The 19900-nt window shown below is 34.1% G+C and overlaps 1 protein-coding gene across 1 annotated transcript; it reads right to left on the reverse strand.

The window, feature by feature from the left end:
- Window positions 1–10887: 10887 nt before the first annotated feature.
- LOC149413974 (uncharacterized) lies at window positions 10888–19874 on the reverse strand. The gene is made up of 5 exons (XM_089643951.1): window positions 19738–19874; window positions 17449–17619; window positions 16820–16966; window positions 13222–13410; window positions 10888–11006 (listed from the first exon to the last, which is right to left on the reverse strand). Exons 2-5 carry the CDS (start codon window positions 17570–17572, stop codon window positions 10888–10890), a joined length of 579 nt encoding a protein of 192 aa, XP_089500077.1. The 5' UTR covers window positions 17573–17619; window positions 19738–19874.
- Window positions 19875–19900: the final 26 nt, after the last annotated feature.

Genomic DNA, 19900 nt, shown 5'->3' on the forward strand with positions numbered 1-19900 from the left:
TCAAAAGGTCATAAAGACTTTTGACAGGGGACGGGGTGACCTGGCGTCTATCTCAATGACCTGTGCCGTTGGTGGAACAAACAGTTTTTTCCTAATCCTTCTTATAATTGGATATAACTTTGTTTCAATTGTTTTTTATTATTTTTTTAAGGTAGGGATGATATTATATGAAACATTCCTTCGTCATAAATCATAACGTTTATTAGCAAACTTGGAAGAGCTTTATACAAAAATACCATTTAAAAAAAGTCAAACTTATATTTTAAAAACAGTTCATATTCTCTTATTACACATTTAATTTCTTCAATCACAGTTTTCTTCTTAAATGCGTGTGCAGATGAATCCACTTGTGTAATTTTATCTGTAAGCGAGTCCCCACACTCACATTTTCTTATTACACATTTAATTTCTTCAATCACAGTTTTCTTCTTAAATGCGTGTGCAGATGAATCCACTTGTGTAATTTTATCTGTAAGCGAGTCCCCACACTCACATTTTCTTATTACACATTTAATTTCTTCAATCACAGTTTTCTTCTTAAATGCGTGTGCAGATGAATCCACTTGGGTAATTTTATCTGTAAGCGAGTCCCCACACTCACATTTTCTTATTACACATTTAATTTCTTCAATCACAGTTTTCTTCTTAAATGCGTGTGCAGATGAATCCACTTGTGTAATTTTATCTGTAAGCGAGTCCCCACACTCACATTTTCTTATTACACATTTAATTTCTTATTTATAAAATAATAACATATTAAAATGAATGTTGAAAGCTATGTTATTGTATCTGTTTTATAGTAACGTGGGCGAATACGTAACCAATTGTAAGCTTTGTTACACCTCTCTCTCTGGGTTTTTTAATAATGTCTTAAAAATTTATCTGAAACTAATTTTTGGGGGCAGATCGCTGCGCTGAAAGTGCTCGCGGACCGCAGCTTCCCCACCCCTGCTCTAAAGCGAGGTCGCTTAGCAGAAATAAACTCGCTTGTCGCTTAAGTACTGAACACAGTGATGGTTTGCCGAAAAAAAATATCTCCCCAGTTTTTCGTCAAAACTCCCCAGACTTTATAAAATTCCCCAGATTCTAAAACTTTCGTAGAAAAATGGACAAAAATTAAAAAAAAAACATTGTGGATAAATTCGAACCTTAATTTGAAGTTTGTTGACTTTCTTAGAAAACAAAATAAAGAAATCAACAACAAATTGAATAGGGAAGTCACGAAGAAGGAGTCAAGAAGACACCAAGAAACTACAAACTTCCCAGGATCTACATATAGAGGAAGCTACAAGCCAAAACTGTGTATATTCTTGGTATACCTCATATTGTAGGTTGTAGGCATTAAAATCGCTTGACAAACGGAGTCTGGAAACGCTCGATTTCAAGCACAAAACTAGTTTTTATTTATTTTGTAAATAATTTTATAAGAAAGCAAAAAAGTTAATCAAGTGAAACTGTCACAGATAATCTAAGCTATAATTTTGTAACTGTTAAAAGTTGTTTCCTTTACGCGTTCATACATTTCTATTGAAAAAAAGTTTTTTTTAGTAGCTTACATTTATATTTTTTATTGAGTAAATTATTGTTTTTTTGTGTTCCACTCAAGCGAATCGATAGGAAAACCTTCAATTTATCTAAAGCATATTATTTGATTGTATTCATAATGTACACCAATTCGTTATGAAGGTTAATCAAACTAATAATTTAGCATTAAGCTTCGCCTTAAGAGGAAGCTACAAGCCAAAACTGTGTATATTCTTGGTATACCTCATTTGTAGGTTGTGGGCATTAAAATCGCTTGTCAAACGGAGTCTGAAAACGCTCGATTTCAAGAATTCACAAAACTCGTTTTTATTTATTTTGTCAATAATGTTATAAGAAAGCAAAAAGCTAATCAAGCGAAACTGTCGCAGATAATCTTAGCTATAAAACAGTATTTTTTTTTCCATTACGCGTTCATACATTTCTATTGAAAAAAATTTTTTTTTAGTAGTTTACAGTTATATTTTTTGTTCAGTAATTAATATTTTGATTTGTATTCTACTGAAGCGAAACGATAGGAAAACCTCCAATTTATTTAAAGCATATTTTTTGGTATTCAAAATGTACACCGTTTTTATACGACCTTTGTTTTTGATGAATTGAAGTTTCGCCAAGTACGGCTGCGTATATACATCAATCTGTCAACAATGTAAAGTATACAATTGCGGACGTGATTTAGTATTATCGTGTTGGCCACATATTACGGAGCTGCCCTGTCGATGGACACTGTAACGCAGTCCGAAACATTGGCTAAAGAAACACTTCGCAACACGCAACACGAGCTGGCCCTCAGCCAAACGGCGCCTGTATTGTGCCTGTACAGGGCAGGCCCTGGAAACACGGCATAATACCCCAACTATTAAAAGTACATTATCTCAAACATGTCCGTAATTGTTTTAACAAATACACAATCAAATATTTGACGGCCTCCGTGGTAGAGGGGAAAGTCGCGGGTTCAAGTCCCGGCGTGCCCAAGTAAATTTGCGTGATTTCATAAATATTCGCTGGTTCGCGGGTTCAAGTCCCGGCGTGCCCAAGTAAATTTGCGTGATTTCATAAAGATTCGCTGTATTTACTATTTGCAGATGACTTGAAACTATATCGTTCAATAAAAAACCATCTTGACTGTATTCTCCTTCAACGTGACATTGACTGCGTCTCAAACTGGGCCAAAATAAATGGCTTGAACTTCAGTACACCCAAGTGCAATATCGTCTCGTATACAAGATCAAAGAAACCGCATGTATTTGAATATACAATCAATGAAATTATTCTCCAACACCTAAATCAAATCAAAGATCTAGGAGTTATTTACGACAGCAAACTAACCTTTCACCAACACATCGATGATTTAATAAGCAGAGGATACAGGCTTCTCGGCTTCGTAATTAGAAACTCATATCCGTTTCGTAACACAAAAACACTGACGTTATTATATAACACACTAGTCCTAAGTGTACTTGAATCAAACTCGATCATCTGGGCTCCACATGAATTAACATACACTTTACGCATTGAAAGAGTCCATAAAAAATTTTTAAGGTTTTTATTCTCGCGGCTCTATGGACGTTACCCTTGGCTTTACCCATCGATTTATATATTAGGCATGACCAATTACCACTCCCTAGAGACACGTAGAGGTATTGCTTTGCTTAAATATTTTTTCCAACTAATAAACGGTCACTTATCTAATAATGAGATACTGGCCCAATTAAATTTTTTTGTACCAGAGTCTCACTCTCGAGGACGTCATCACAATCTTCTATATAGTAGAGCAAGCCGCACTAATTTATTAATGAACTCACCTGTGGGGAGAGCTACGTGCTTTTTGAATGCGGTAGATAAGAAATTAGATTTATTTTTTGTGTCCTATAGCGCATTTACGAGATTTTTGGCATTGCATATACACTGCATAAATGGTACAATTATAACGTCTTAGGCTTTATTACCTGTAATTGTTATAAATAAATGTACAAATTATATATATAAATAAATAAAATAAATAAATAAATAAATTACTCATTTAAAATAATATATATAGTATATACTGTTCCAGAGTGGAATATACTCTCAGTATCGCTCTGGTGTAAGAGCATCATTCAGAATTGAAACGTTGCTTGAAATGGCTTTGGCCGTGTTTGGTGACCTTATTTGTCCATTACCAGTCGCTAATCTGCCTGAATTGTCTGACTAACCAATAACCATCATGCTATCAATATCCCCGCGGGGGTAGTCAGATATGATTGTCTTCAATACAACTCCCCGGGCCAATAGACGTTACGATTTTTTTTAAATACATATTTTAATTTTGTTCTCACTGCCTGACTTCTTATGTCCAATTATTGGGAAGTTATTATAAACATTGTTTAATGTAATTATCTCCAATTTTATATTTATATTTATTTATTTTTTATTTATTTATTTTATTTATTTGCAAAAACAGTACAAAAACCAATACATTGCAAAAGCGGTAAACAAATTATTGAAGAAAATTTTATACATAAGTATACAGTTAAAACATATGCAAAAGCGGTAAACAAAATATGGAAAAAAAATTATACATAAGTATACAGTTAAAACAAATACAATATTTCGCGCTTAAAGTCGTTGTAGGACATATGGAAAATATCCAAGTTAGCTGGAAGGGAGTTAATTAACCTAGTGAGTCTTCCCAGGGGCATCACCATTGGTAAGTTAGTTCTGGACCTGGGAAGAATTAAAAGCCTGTGTTGGCGGCCTCTCGTGAAATTATCCGGGACATAAAGTCCTATTTTTGACAGAATGTCTGGAATTGATACTAAACCATTCAGAAGCTTGTAAGCCATCATCAATAATGCGACGTCCCGTCTGGAACTAAGGCTGCAGATATTCAGCATTCCCGAGATAAATGCTGTTGGAAACAGCCATGGGTAAAAACCAAACTCTCTCATATAGAGGTATCGTAAAAATTTCTTTTGAATTTTCTCGACCATTAGTACATAGACAGTGTCCTCTGGCCCCCATACCTGAGATCCACTCTCGAGAATGCTACGCACTAAGCTAAAGTAAAGCAGCCTAATGACTGCAAGGTTTGTCAGTTCCTTTGAATTGTGTATGACAAAACCTAACATTCTTGTAGCTGATTTACAGATCTTTTCAATGTGAGCGTGAAATGTTAAGCGAGCGTCATACACAATTCCTAAGTCCTTATAAGTCACCGTATGCTTTAGTGATGTATCTTTCATTTTGTAATTAAAATATACGATCTTTTGTGACCTCGTAAAACACATAACTGAGCATTTTTGGAAGTTGAAACCGAGTTTGCTGTCAATACTCCAGTCAATAATTGCATTTATATCTTCCTGGAGCTTTTTACAGTCTTCTAATGATCTTATTCTTAAGAACAGTTTAATATCATCTGCAAAAAGTAAAAAACGGACGAATTTGATTTTTCCCCGAATATTATTTATAAAGATTAGAAACAATAAGGGTCCTAAATTGGAACCCTGCGGCACACCAGAGTTTGTAGGATACGCGTTAGAGTTAAAACCACCATAGGAAACGAATTGTTCCCTTTCTTTTAAATAGTTAGCAAAGAGTTTAATTAAGTTTTCGGAAAAACCAATTTCTTCAAGCCTACTTAAGAGCACTAAGTGATCAACCTTATCGAAAGCTTTCGCAAAGTCATGGTATGACGTGTCAACTTGCTCATTATTATCGAGCGCTCTCGCCACGTAATCAGTATATGCCATCAAGTTTGTAGTGGTTGATCGGCCACGTCGAAATCCGTGTTGTTGTTCGATCAAGAATGGTTCAACCTTGGCATATACATATTTATGAATAATTATTTCGAATAACTTGGCAGGTGCGGAAAGAATTGCTATAGGACGGTAATTGGTTGCCTGACACTTGTCACCATCTTTATGTAGAGGGGTAACTTTTGACAGCTTCCACAGTTTAGGAAAAATTCCGTTTTTAATCGTAAGATTAAATATATGTAGAAGTGGATTAGACAGTGGTTCAGAACAACCCTTAATGACGAAGGGTGGAATGAAATCAGGGCCAAATGATGTTTTTGGTTTCAATTTTCTTATTGCTAAACTGAAATCCATGTTATTAACGTTTTCTATAGATATGTTTTGAGCTTTTGTCAATCCAATCTGTCCTGGTACGTAAGAATCAAAATCAGCTTTTTCTGGATTATAGACAGATTGGAAATATTTTGCGAAAGCTTCCGGTACGTCAGTTCCTTTGTAAGTACAATCATTCAGAATAATATGATTTAAGAGGCCTCTGTCATTTTTTTTGTCAGAAACATATTTCCAAAATGACTTTGGATCGTGTTTAACATTATTCTCTACCTCCACAATATATTTTTTGTGTGCTATTGAAATGCTATGTTTAATTTTTGTACGATAGGATTTGAATAACTCGTGTTCACTATCCAAACCTGATCGTTTCCACCGTCGATGGTATACAAGCTTCGTCTTTATGTCCCCGATAATCTCACGCGAAAACCATCTAGGATAGTTTTCATTTCGCGGCGCTTTTTTTCTTAGAAAACATTTGTCAAAATACGCGTATAGGGTATCGTAGAAGTACTTAACTGCTTCGTCAACATCGGAGATCTCCAAGATAGCCAGCCAATTGTGGTCACGCAATTGGCTGTACAGCTTCTCAAAGTCTCCTTTGCGGAAATTCCAACCACGAAAGTTATTTTCTGAATGTAAACAACGACTTTTCAACGGTCTGTCATGATCAAGACTAATTTCTGACACAAGTGTCGGGTGATAATTATCTTCTTGAACAAGACAGAAATCGGATTTTTTTGTAAACATACTAAAGTTACTTAATACTAGATCCAAAGTACGATTACATGAGTTAAGTACTGTATTAAACTGCTTCAATTGAAAAAGTTCCATAACATATAAAAGCTCAGTGTTCACTGCACGTGGATTTTGTGAAGAATTAATGTTAAAATCACCAATCACTAAGATTTTTTTATCAACAAGGTAAGTTAAGTTACTAATTAAAGTTTCGAAAAAAGTCGTGTAAATATGCGTTTTTGAACTGGGTGGGATATAAACAGAACAAATAAATAAACATAAGCCTTGAATTGTGACTTTGACCCATAAATTTTCGTCTCCCGTTTCCAGATGGGAAAGTCGTTCGGCTCGCATGTTTTCTTAATATAAGTGTCTCTGAGTTGGAGGGGTGAAGCTCTCCACAAGTAAGAAGGTCACGGTATATATAAGCAGAGATGTGCTTTATTTCAAATAAATCCATTTCAAATGCTTTTCTAAAAACCATTTTGCATTTTGCATTTTAAATGCTTTTCTCAATGCATTTTCCATTTTAAATGCTTTTTTGCAACATTCTTCCTACTATCTCCACTCATTTTTTTTTCATAAGCCCCAAATATCAGTCGGTCCTCAACCTCGCTAGGAAAGATAATTTACATTTGTCAAGTTGCTCCCTGGTAGGAGCCCTGGCAATTGAGTGAAACCATTACAAAAATACTGATTCAAATACTGAACATGGGGCCATGACGCTGTAATATTAAATGTTAGATAGCAGTTTCTATGTTTTTACGTTGGCAACATTAGTCCCGCGCAAATTTTTTGTGGTTTCATAATCTGTAGTCGTGGTGTTTTTGGATTTTACCATCATGTAATATGTTTGTTCTACATTGATGTCCACTATTAAATGACAAAATTGTTTCAAAATTCTATAAATTATTTTGATTGTTTAACCTGACAAACCATTTTGCATTTTCAATGCATTTTTAAAATAGGTATTTGGCATTTTGCATTTGAAATGCTTTTCTAAAAACCATTTTGCATTTTACATTTTCAAATGGAAAAGTTTCGACCCATTTCCATTTTGCATTTCAAATGGTTTTGGGTACCCATTTTGCACATCTCTGTATATAAGGTATATTTGTGGCACGTTCCAGACTGGAAGATTTTTATTTTTTTTTTTTTTATAGTGAATACCTCACAAGAGTCCCAACTGCTCCCGTCTGGAGCCAGTGAGACTATGGCATCCCCAATTGGGGGATGTTGTGAGGCTGAAGGTAAGTGGGGAAGGGTAAGAGGAAGGTGGGGAAGTACCTGGCTATTCAGATCTAGTCACTAAACACGGCTAAAGCCATTTGGAGCAACGTTTCAATTCTGAATGGTGGTCTTACACCAGGGCGATACTGGTAGTATCTTCCACTCTGGAACGTGCCGCAAATATACTATATATTATTTTAATTAATTAATTGTGAAATAACACAAATTAATCAAATAAAATTTATTTGCGCACGCCGGGTTCGAACCCGCGACCTTCGGAATGGCAGTTTAATGCGTTACCACTGGACTATGCCGGCCGTCAAGATACTGTAAGACAAACCGTACCGGAAGATACTGTAAGACAAACATTAACTGACTAGATCTGAATTGTCAGGCACTTCCCCACCATCCTCTTCCCCACTATCTGCAGCCTCACAATATACACCAATCGGGGAAGCCGTAGTCTCACTGTCTCCAGATGTCATACTTAGCATTTTGCATGTGATATCGATGATATTTTTAAATGACCTTTCAATGGGTTATCTTTCATTCTCGAGCTGCTGGAGATAATGTATTTGCAAAACGAAAACTAAGTGCACACAATATTATGAAATCTTAGAGTGTATTTCACTATCAAATAAGAGAAAACTGAGTCGAACGGCGTCTGGCGATAGTAAGAACCTCAAGGGCACTTTGTTAGGTGCTAGGTATTATCAACTTGACAAGTCGGGGCCTGGAGCGGATTGCTCCTATCGCGCCTGTCCAGGCCCAGCTCTGTCACTATCGAAGCACTATAATGTATAGGTATAAATATAGGTTTATATTTTTTTTTAATATTCAAAATTTTTGTAACAAAACGTTTGATTAACATCTGTGTGTAACGTTTCATATATTTATTTTTCTTGCCAAGCTGCTTCAATTTTAAATCCATTATAGACTTATAAAATACTCACAGTGATGTATGTTGGTCTACTGTTGGGTTTTTTTTTTTTTTAATTTAACAATTGTAAATCGAATTGATGTTATAATTAAGTTCTGCGAGTATTTTAGTTTATTTTACTATTATTGTGACAGCTGTTTCGGAGTTCATTTTCAAACTGTGGTTAGTCGTATCAACGTGGCTTGGACGCCGAAACAGCTGTTATAATAATAAATAAATAAAACTGAAATACTTGCAGAACTTAATAAAAACATTTTTGAATTTATTTAAAATTAAATTTTAAAAATCTACAACCTTTGTAATAAGTGCGCACATATTAGTGATAACCTTCATAATATTAATGCTAACTGATAATATTTGTACAAGTGTTATTATCCACCAGCGAGTAACCGTAACTATCGCCTTTCAAATATCTATGTGATTTGTTGGTTTTAACTGTTTCTAGCATAAATAAACCACTCTCTAGTCTAGATCGATATCTTCGGGCTTTTTGTATGTAACAGAATTATACAGTACTTAACCACAGATATAAAAGCAGTACTTACCGAGCGGAGCGGAGCAGTAGACAAGGTAGAAAAATCTCAAGGTTATTTAAAAATAAGATGCAACCATAGACAACATAATTGCTCTCGGCCTACTCCATTCACTCACTAGCCCAAAAAACTATTTTAAAAATAAAAATGTCCTTGAAGCAGAAAAATGTCGAAATGTTTTCCAAGGGCAAGGTTCATCTGACTAAGAAAATAAACTTTTACAGTTTATTTCCTTAAGATGAAACTAGTTAATCTGAGAAGAAGAAACCCAAAATGACAAGAAATTTGCAAAAAACACTGAAGAAAAATTCCAAAACATGATTGTCCGACAGTACGACGATGAATTCCGACATTTTTCTTCCTATTTTGAACTCATGGTTACATATGTTTAAAAATCTTTAATTTCACCAAACAATAAGATAATACAGGATAACACTAATGAATAAAACATGAATAAGTTGGTGGATATAATAAATAACATTTATACGTTTTGGAGGAAGACATATGCCAAGTATGTTACGTAATAACCTTAAAACTGTCAATTCACTTTAAACTTGAACTTACGTAGGTAGGTTGAATATATATTTGTAACTCGCTAACACTACACTGGCTTATACTGTATTTTTATCACGAAAAACTTTAACACGCATATTTTCGACGCGAAATAATAGTATTTCGGCAGCAAATGACAACCCGCGTGTATAAATAAACCACTCTCATTTTGTTTGAATGATTTGAAAACATTAAACGACAAAAGTCCGTCATCTCTTTCTGTTACACGATTCATTATGGTAGAGAGCGAGAGATCAAACCAATCTTTCTGCTCTAACCAATGAGATCTGAGCTTTTAGCCATATTTCGTTTTCTATAAGTTTCTCGTTTCAAGGCCAAAGCTGAGAGAAATGCCCCTGGTTTCTAGGTAATAATGTATGTGAAAATAAATAGTGTTGCGCGCTAAAAAGGTTTTTTTATGACAAATAAAACGGATAAAATGGTTATGAATTATGTTTTATCAATATAATTGTGATGTTTGGGAATAAGTTGAGTATTTGAGCGATAGATGGCGCTAGTCATAAAGCTTTCTCCAGAGTCCGTCAGATGTCGCTAGAGTATAACAGATGCTTGTTTTTATTATTTAACCTTATATTTTGGTGCATAATAGTAAGTGTTTTTTTCCTCTGCTATAAGATATTTTAAAATTTTGGTATCCGAAATAGTAAAAGTGTTGATTTGGTCACCTTGTTCTTCTTGTACATTATTGATGGTAATAACCATTATATAATTTATACTAAACGATTTTTGTTTTCTTTAATTCCCATGAATGAGAGCTCCACTGATCCGTGGTCATCACTGATTTCAAACCTTTTATGGAAAGTGTTGGAGGTGATTATTGTTACAGTGCAAAAATAAGCAAAGAAGATATGACCATATGACTCATCAATATTGGGGGAATCGACCCAGTGAATGACCGGTAAGAGTGGGGCTCTCAATCAAGGAAACTAATCATTTTTTTAAAGATCAACCGAATGCTCAATAAAGTGTATTTGCCTGTCACCTTCATTTTTCCTTATCATTATTTTACAGTCTTTGTACCAAACATATTTGAAGCCCATTTCTTTTGCTTTTGTTTTAGACCTCCACAGAAGATCTTTGAAAGACCAAGAATTTCACCTTTGAAGACCAAGAATTTCACACAATTTCTTTGGGACCAAGAATTTCACTAACAAAAATCTTCTGGAATCCGTTTCCTTGTGTTTAGTTGCTTTTTGTTCAGTAGAATCAGTTGTCTTTTTTGGGGGTTAGTAAATCTGACGTGGAGATTTGGAGGGACTCCAGATCATCGGTCCGGCATTTTCTTGATGTCGAGGATGTCATCGCCTTTTAATTCAATACCTGTGACTGCGGCCCCCCGATTAATACCTTTTGCAGGCTGCTCACCCTCTTTTAATGGAATCCCTGCAAATTTAAGGGTGTCTTCATGAGTTACTTGCTCCACTTCTGCCAATCTGACTTCCTGGCTCTTTATAATTCTGTCTTTTTCAGTTAGTTCCTTTCTCATTAATTCAACTTCCGAAACCAGTTTGATTATGGTCTCCATCTTAAAATGGATTTTAACGTACTGACGGCTGACGAAGTCTCTTGCGCTTCTGGTTTCTTGATTTTCATCATTCATTTTTTTTTATTATGGCATGTTTAAATACTTCAATTTTTTCCATCTTCATCCTTATTTTCTCCAGCAGATTGTCAATATTTAAAGCATAGGGCTCAGATAGGTTAGTTGCTTTCATTTGCCCTTTGGTTCTCAGATTTTTTTCTGAATTTGCCATTTTGGTAGACTCTGTGAGTCAAACACTGCCTAGATTACCCTTTTGGTTGACTTACAACGTACTGTTAATTTTTCGTTGTTAAAATAATGATAATTTTTTATTCACTGATCAATCACTGACGAATCGAACACAGATGTAGTAAAACTGACGATTATCATCAGTTCTGACACATCCACGGGAAAATTTTCTCGCTAAACCAAATTATTAACTATTTATTTCGGGAGCAGATCAAAACACAGCTGTCACTCGATTATAGGTATTGTTTTTTTATTTATTAATTTCCGGAAACACGGGCGTTTATTGCAATTACATGATACATTACAAATGTGAAAGTAACCCGCCTCACTAGAAGATTTCTGTTCTGAGGCGGGTACATATATTTGCTTACACATACAAATACATTTATACAAATATATATATCAATATATACATGGAGCATTCCATATTTATTTACTTACATATATAGTGACATAAAAACAGGAATTTCGTGGGAACTTTAAATTAACAAAATGGTAGCGTCTAAATCTCATAATAATAACATATAAAAAAATAGTTTAAACAGCAGTATTAGGTATTGATAAATTAGACATGCGTAAAACATAAACAGTTTTAATAAGAAAGAGTAAATCACTATAAATGTAAATAACACATGTTTGTAAATAAGGAATGAGAATTTAGACTAAGAAGGGATTGCTAGTATATGATTGTTGAATATGATCATAAGAAGATCATTGTAGAAATGTATAATACAGTGCCCTTGAGGTGATTTTGCACAAATACAGCGCTATACAAATCATCCAAATATTATTATAATTTTTATTACGAACAAGAAGGTTTTAACGAGCGTTGCGTCCAACCTTAAAAATATAAAAGTAGTTAATTAAATTAATTTTTCACAACACAACTAAGTGCATTTCGATACAATTCACAAATACTTGTTTGATAAAAACTTGATTTTGAAATCAACGTAGACAAACACGAAAGTCAAATCAGATTATATCAGTTGTATAAATGCAAAATTCATAGTAAATTTTAAGGTTGGGTACAAAAATGAGTTTCCATAATTAACAACCACAATTCTTAGATGTACAGTGAATGTACGTACAAGTTATTGTATGCTACTGTATTATACATTTTACGACCGTAGAAATTTATGTGACTAATATTATTTATATTTTTAGAATTATGCTGGCAACGAAAATGCTATGGGTTTAATCTTATCGCTAATAAGGTTTTTTTCCAGTATGGTAACGCTAATGTCCCTGAATGACCGGATGAATTAAACGTCCCTTGAGAGCGGAGGAATAGCTACAGAATGCACACTATTTTTTCAGTATGGGTAATAATGTGATGTTTTAAATTGCCCTTAATATAACATGAATAGCTGCAGTAGGAACATGAATAAGATTTTTCCCTAGTATGGGTAAGCAAGTGACGTTTTAAATTTCCCTTTTCAGAACATGAATAGCTGCAGAAGGAACATAAATAGGGTTTTTTTCCAGTATGGTTAAGCATGTGACGTTTTAAATTTCCCATGTCAGAACATGAATAGTTGCAGTAGGAACATGAATAGGGTTTTTCTCCAGTATGGGTAAGCATGTGACGTTTTAAAGTTCCCTTTCGAGAAAATGAATAGCTGCACAAGGAACATGAATAAGGTTTTTCTCCAGTATGCGTAAGCATATGACGATTTAAATTTCCCTTTTCAGAACATGAATAACTGCAGAAGGAACATGAATAAGGTTTTTCTCCAGTATGGGAGAGCATGTGGTGGTTTAAAGTTCCCTTAAGAGAACATGAATAGTTGCAGTCAGAACATGAAAAATGTTTTTCTCGAGTATGGCTAAAAATGTGTCGTTTTAAATTTCCCTTTTGAGAACAAGAATAGCTGCATAAGGAACACGTATAAGGTTTCTCTCCAGTATGGGTGCGCAAGTGCCGTGTTAACATTGACTTGCTGTGGCTGAAGTAGGTACAATGCGAACATGAATAAGTCTTTCCACCAGGATGCGTCTTTAGGTCCGATATTAAGTCTGAAAAGATGGTAGATAAAGCTCAATAAGTATTTATTCATTTATTTTCACATAAACGGCACAACATGTGCCATTCACATACTAAATTACAGAGAATAGTACAGCAACATAAGGAATGCAACAATATAAATGTAAGTATAACGGTATAATCAGTAAATGGTAGTAAGGTTAAAAGAATGAAAAAAGAGATATAAATAAAATATAAGTAGCAATCTGTAGTATAGTATTAAGTCAAAGTAAGAAATTATATGTAATAATATATATGCTGGATATACAACCTACTCAAGTTTGAATAACAAAAAACAAAACGATGGTGTAATTATATACATTAAAAATGAAATAAAAGCCGAAGTTGAAGAAATTATTATCACAAATGCCAATTGTTTAAAAATTAAAATCAGTAAAGAAAAAGCTATATTAGCAATCTATCGATCGCCCTCAACAAGAAACATCGACCAGTTCCTTAAATCCGTAGACGAGGAACTCTGCCTTCTTAAAGAAACGAAAAACATATTTATTATTGGAGATGTAAATATAAATATTTTAGAAAATGGACACCCTAAGCGAATTCAATATCTGCAGATGCTAGCATCCCATGGACTGGAAAGCTTAATAAATGTTCCTACTCGAAAAGTGGACAACAGTGAAAGTTGCATAGACCATATAATGAGTAAAACAAAAGACATTACTCAAACTGTTGTATTTAATTCAACTATAACCGATCATTATACAACTATGCTTTCAATAAAAATAAACAAGTCAAATAAAATGAAGAAAAAACCATTAACAACAGAAAAAACAGAAATCAACTGGAATATCATTAAACATAATCTACAATGTACCGATTGGAAAAAACTGCAAAGCATGAACAATACAAATGATGCATGGAATTATTTCATAGAACTTCTTCAGAATAATATACTATCTAATACCGCAAAAATTACTAAGAAAATCTCACACAAAAATGTACATATTAAACCATGGATTACACAGAATGTTATAAACTGCATAAGAAAAAGAGACGAGTTACACAAGAAACTTAAAAAAATTCCATACGATATACACATGTTAAGATACTACAAAAGATACAGAAACATTTGCAAAAAAGTTATTATGTATACAAAAGAAACCTACTATAAAAAAAAATTGTAGATTGTAAACAAAATCCCAGGAAAATGTGGCAAATAATAAATGAAATAACCAGTTCTAAATCTGCCAACGTTACATCAATTGACGTGCTGAATATAAACAATGTTCCCAGGACATACGCTGATAATCCTGACCAAATACTTGAATACGTCAATAATTTTTTCATAAATATAGGATCAAATCTAGCAAAGCAAGTTACAAAATGTAACGAAGATGTACAAATAAACGAACCACCTGAGCAAGGAAATCAGCTCAATTTTAAACAAATTACAGCTGACGATATCAAAAACACAATTTCTTCTTTAAAATCAAATATTTCTTCGGGGGAGGACACAATCTCAACCAACGCAATAAAATATCTCTGTAAAGAACTTATCGAACCACTTACATACTTAGTCAACATGTCTATAACGAATAGCATATTCCCTACAGCCCTCAAAAAAGCGATTGTTATACCAATATTTAAACAAGGATGTAAAAATGACATAAACAATTACCGACCAATAAGCCTACTAAATGCATTTTCAAAAATATTGGAAAGAATACTAAAAAAACAACTCTTATCCTACTTAGAAGACAATAAAAAATTATCAAAAACTCAGTATGGATTTAGGGAGAACTTAAGTACTAGTGACGCCATAGAAAAAATTACCGATATGATCACTAAAAGTTTCGACAGTGGAGAAAAAACTTTGGCAATCTTCATAGACTTACAAAAGGCTTTTGACACAATAGAACACAAAATACTTTTTTCAAAACTTTCAAAAATTGGTATGTCATGTACAACACTAAACTTACTAAAAAGCTATATGACGGAGCGTACACAGAGCGTCCAAATTAACAAAAGAAAAAGCAAACCTCTCCTAATCAACCATGGAGTACCACAAGGAAGCGTACTAGGTCCGATATTATTTTTAATATACATTAATGATATCTGTAACCTAGAAACAAGAGGAAAAATCATTAGTTTTGCTGACGACACAGTAATTTTATTTAAAGAAAAAGATTGGATAAATACCTACAAAGAAGCTGAACACGGACTTGGTCTCCTGCAAAACTGGCTTATAAGAAACTCCCTGACGCTTAATGTCAATAAAACAAAATATCTGACATTTTCTAAAACAGCCAGAGGGCAGCCGTCGGAGGACCTTAATCTCAAATTACATTCATGCCAAGGAATTTATCAAAAAAATCAAGGCTTATCATGCCTCTGTCCCACTATAGCACACTCCAAAAGCATCAAATATCTTGGAATTGAAATTGATGATAATCTCCGTTGGAACTCACATATAGATGTAATTACAAAAAAACTAACCAGGTACATATACTTCTTTAGAAACATTCGCAATATCCTCAATATAAACGATATTAAAAAAGTATACTATGCTTTGTGTCAATCACAAATAGAGTACGGAATAACTGGATGGGGGTCTGCCTTGAGCACTCACACAGAGCGGCTCAATATAGCACAAAAAGGAGTATTAAAGACTATACTGAAAGTTCCGCTTAGAACTCCGACAGAAGAAATATTCAAAAACTTCAATGTTTACAATGTACAGAAACTATATTCAAAAAATATTTTATTTAAACTGAAAAAAAACATATCCGAATACTCCACTGCCCAACATAAATACACAACCAGGGCAAAAAGCGAAAATATCCTGATTACTCCCAGTTTAAACACATCCTTTGGACAGAGAAATAATAAATTCCATGCTATAAAATTGTTCAATGCTCTACCAAATGAAACCAAAAAAATAAACGAAATGAGTATATTTAAAACAAAAGTCAAAACATGGCTTAGAGATCAAAGTAACAATCAACTTACAAACATTATGAAGACAATGTAAAGACAATTCAAAACTAAATACAAAAATTTAAGAAAAACTACAGGCCGCCTCAGAACAGGAAACCCTAGTGAGGAGGACTGTGAAAAAAATACAAAAAATATACTTATATTATACTTTAAACCTACATAATGTACAAATTTTGCTATTGATATTAATAAAAAAAAATAAAAAAATATATACAATAAAGTAGTATAAGCAAGAATGAAGTGCTTATAAAATGTCTGTAAGGCAATAAGAGTATGTAAAAAATTAAAAAATAAATAAAGAAAGGTATATACTATTAGAAAATGAAAAGAATAAAATATATATTATTATAATATGAAAAGGAAACAAAAGTAATAAATGGGAGAATCGACAAAGAAAACAGAAAACTATAAAAACAAAGTCATACAAACTAAAACTGATTTTACCTGCAGTCTGGGTAATACTTTCAGAGTGCTCTAAGCATTCCTTTTTAACATCCAGCAGGTCTATGTCTATTTCCGTATAAGGAATCCCCCCTCCGTCTTCTTCTCTGTGTCCTGCCTGGATCGGAACAGTCTTCACATTAATGCTACCTGGAATAACAATACAACAATACAATGATATGTAAAGACCAGCTGAATGTCTGCCTTTACTTTACTTATTTGATTAAATATAATTATAAAGCTGAACATCTCGACACAGGAATTCCCTTGTGAGATGAGCAGCGGAGGGACAAAAAAATCTGATATCACCGTAATAAGTGATGATACAAATATATTATAACACAAAAATACACTTCACATACCTATCTTATAATCTCAAATTATTCTTGAAATGGAGAACGCTTAGAAGAGATACTTTATTTTAGTGGTAAAATATGGCGAGGCAACAGCATGAGGAACCAGGAATTGTTTGCTGGCATTATAAGTTCACATTTGCTTAGTTCGACAGTTTCCAGCAAAGCAATATTACGAAGGTAAAATCAAAAGCACTGATGGACGACAAGAGCGGAACGAGAAAACAAGCAGCTGTCCTTAATATGAAATACCTTTTTGATGTAAGCAGAGCAACTTACTAGTTGGCTGAACAATCTCGGCATACTGCAAACACTCCATCTTTACATCCGGAACCCTGGGACCTACTTCCTGGGACCCTGGCTCCTTCTTGATGAAAACACTCTCTGGGTTGAGAAGATCCATGGCTATGCTGTGATAGCTTCACATTATGTGATGGTAATTAGTCTCAGCTGAAAATAAACCAAAACTGTAAAAAAAAAACGTTGATTCATTAGACCAATTTAATAAGTTATATTGGAGATTTAAATAGATTTAAATCCATTTGCGGTAAAGCGCCGTTGAGGTGATTTTAAAAAATAAATTTAAACCTCGCTTTAGAAAGAACCAACTTGTTACGAACAAAACCACTTAACAATAATTGGCCGCTTTTGCCAATGGAACAATGGAAGAGCGACCGCCCAGTCTAGGAATTGACAGACAAAATGTAATATTTGCTTCACAAATATCACCAGCAGAAATAATTACCGCTGAACGGTACACTTTCCACACAAAGAGCAGAAATGTCAACTTGACGTTGGTGTAGTTGAGCGTGGGTCAAACCAGTTGTCGCATATATGAAGTTTATATTAACAAAAACAATCCCTTAATTAAACATCATTGGTTTACGAATGAAGGATAAACCTAAAATATTGAGTTTAAATTACCAAACACAAGAGCCTTGTCTCTTGTGGTGAGGAAAGGCTATTTTTGTTAAGAATTATAATTCTGTATGTAAACATAAACAAACTAACGAACTAACCATCGCACGGGTAAGCAGACGGACCGCCAGACAACTTGGCACACACTAATTGCCTCATTCGCATCCATAAGCCGTCTCATACATAGTCTTCTCTTATTCTGACTCTTGACATGGCCCGACTCAAGTATCTGATTCACTTGATCGTGCCATGTCTTCCTCGAGAGTCCCCGACTTCTGATACCATTCACATTTGCGTCATAATTCTCTGTTAGAAACACCAAAGGGTAAATTGTAACAAGAGGATGGCATAAGACCAGACTGCAGGTACTTGTATTTACAGTTCTCTAGGGCATATAGATGCAATGGTAGTTTCAGTTCATCCGACAGCAAAAAGGCACCTCACTAATCACAACGCTCCTATTATAACAGGCGTGGTTTTGAAGATGAATATTTTCATCAGAATATTGCACAGCGATGTCACTCATTAGACGGATATTTTGTTACACATTTTGAACCATAGAAATTAATTAACATACCTATGTCTCATAGCCAGGTTTCGGGTAGGTATGTAGGAATGATAATCTATAAAATTCTCCTTACACTCCTTTCTTCGCTCATTCGCTCTACATGACCAAACCATCTAAGCCTCCCTTTGTTAATATTACTCATTGCGCTTACATCAGCCGTGTAGGTACTCTTTGCGGATCTCTACATTTCAAACACGATCATACATGGTTACATCAAACATACGCCTCAGGAATCTCATTTCTACAGCATTAAGTCTACTTTCATCCTTCCTTTGCCAATTCCATGCCTCAATGCCATACATCAGGGTAGGTACCAGGGCTTTATTGTGGACTGCTGGCTTCGCTTCTTTGGATACTTTTTTGCTAGCGCCAACTGCGTTTAGCCCTTCATTAATGGAGTTACCTGAATGTAACCTTATTTCAATATCTCTGTCAGCCTTCCCATTTCTCTAGAACATACTTCCTAAATACACAAACTCATCCACCTGCTCCAAGTATTCCTCATTCACAACTTACTATATTGCACACTGTTTTAGTAGTCTCTCTTTCAAACAACATTACTTTAGACTTACTTACATTCATCATTAACTCATTCTTAGTACATACTTCGTTCATTTCATACTTATTGTTAAAAATACAAACATTATATAATAAAAATGCAAGACAAAAGAGATTACAAAGAAATGTAACTAACTAACCGCTTTGTTATAATTAGTGACAGCGGCCGTAAAACAACAATGAAGTAATCTCGTCTGTCACGTGTTAATCTGGTTGGTGTTGGGAGCATAATGTCTTATACGGCAAATGTTGTAAAAACTGATCATCAAACACAAATAATTAAGGGAAAAAAAGCTTTGTTATTACTTAGTCAATGTAGAAGGAACCTAAGTAAAATATGATTTAATATTTTCACGGCCAAAAGTATTTTTGTTATTTGTTTTTGGGGTGTTATGCCGTGTTGCGCTAACTCCTTCTTTAGCCAACGTTGTCCGAAACGTTGGCTAAAGGAGAATTAGCGCAACACGGCATAGCAACCCAAAAACTAATTACAAAAAAAAGAACCAAAGTAAGTAGGTACGTACAATTCCAAAGTCTTGATGAAACGTCACTTGAAAAGTAAAAGCCCTTGAATTTTTAAAACATTGCTATGAATATGTAATAGTGATAATAAACTAATTTAATACAATGATTGCGTAGTTTATACGATATTCTTTTAGAAAGGTGGAGTAGCAATAACTGCGTTGT

The sequence above is a fragment of the Hesperophylax consimilis genome, chromosome 20 (assembly GCF_061612785.1).
Source record: "Hesperophylax consimilis isolate HC1 chromosome 20, BYU_Hcon_1.0, whole genome shotgun sequence".
Lineage (NCBI taxonomy): Eukaryota > Metazoa > Arthropoda > Insecta > Trichoptera > Limnephilidae > Hesperophylax > Hesperophylax consimilis.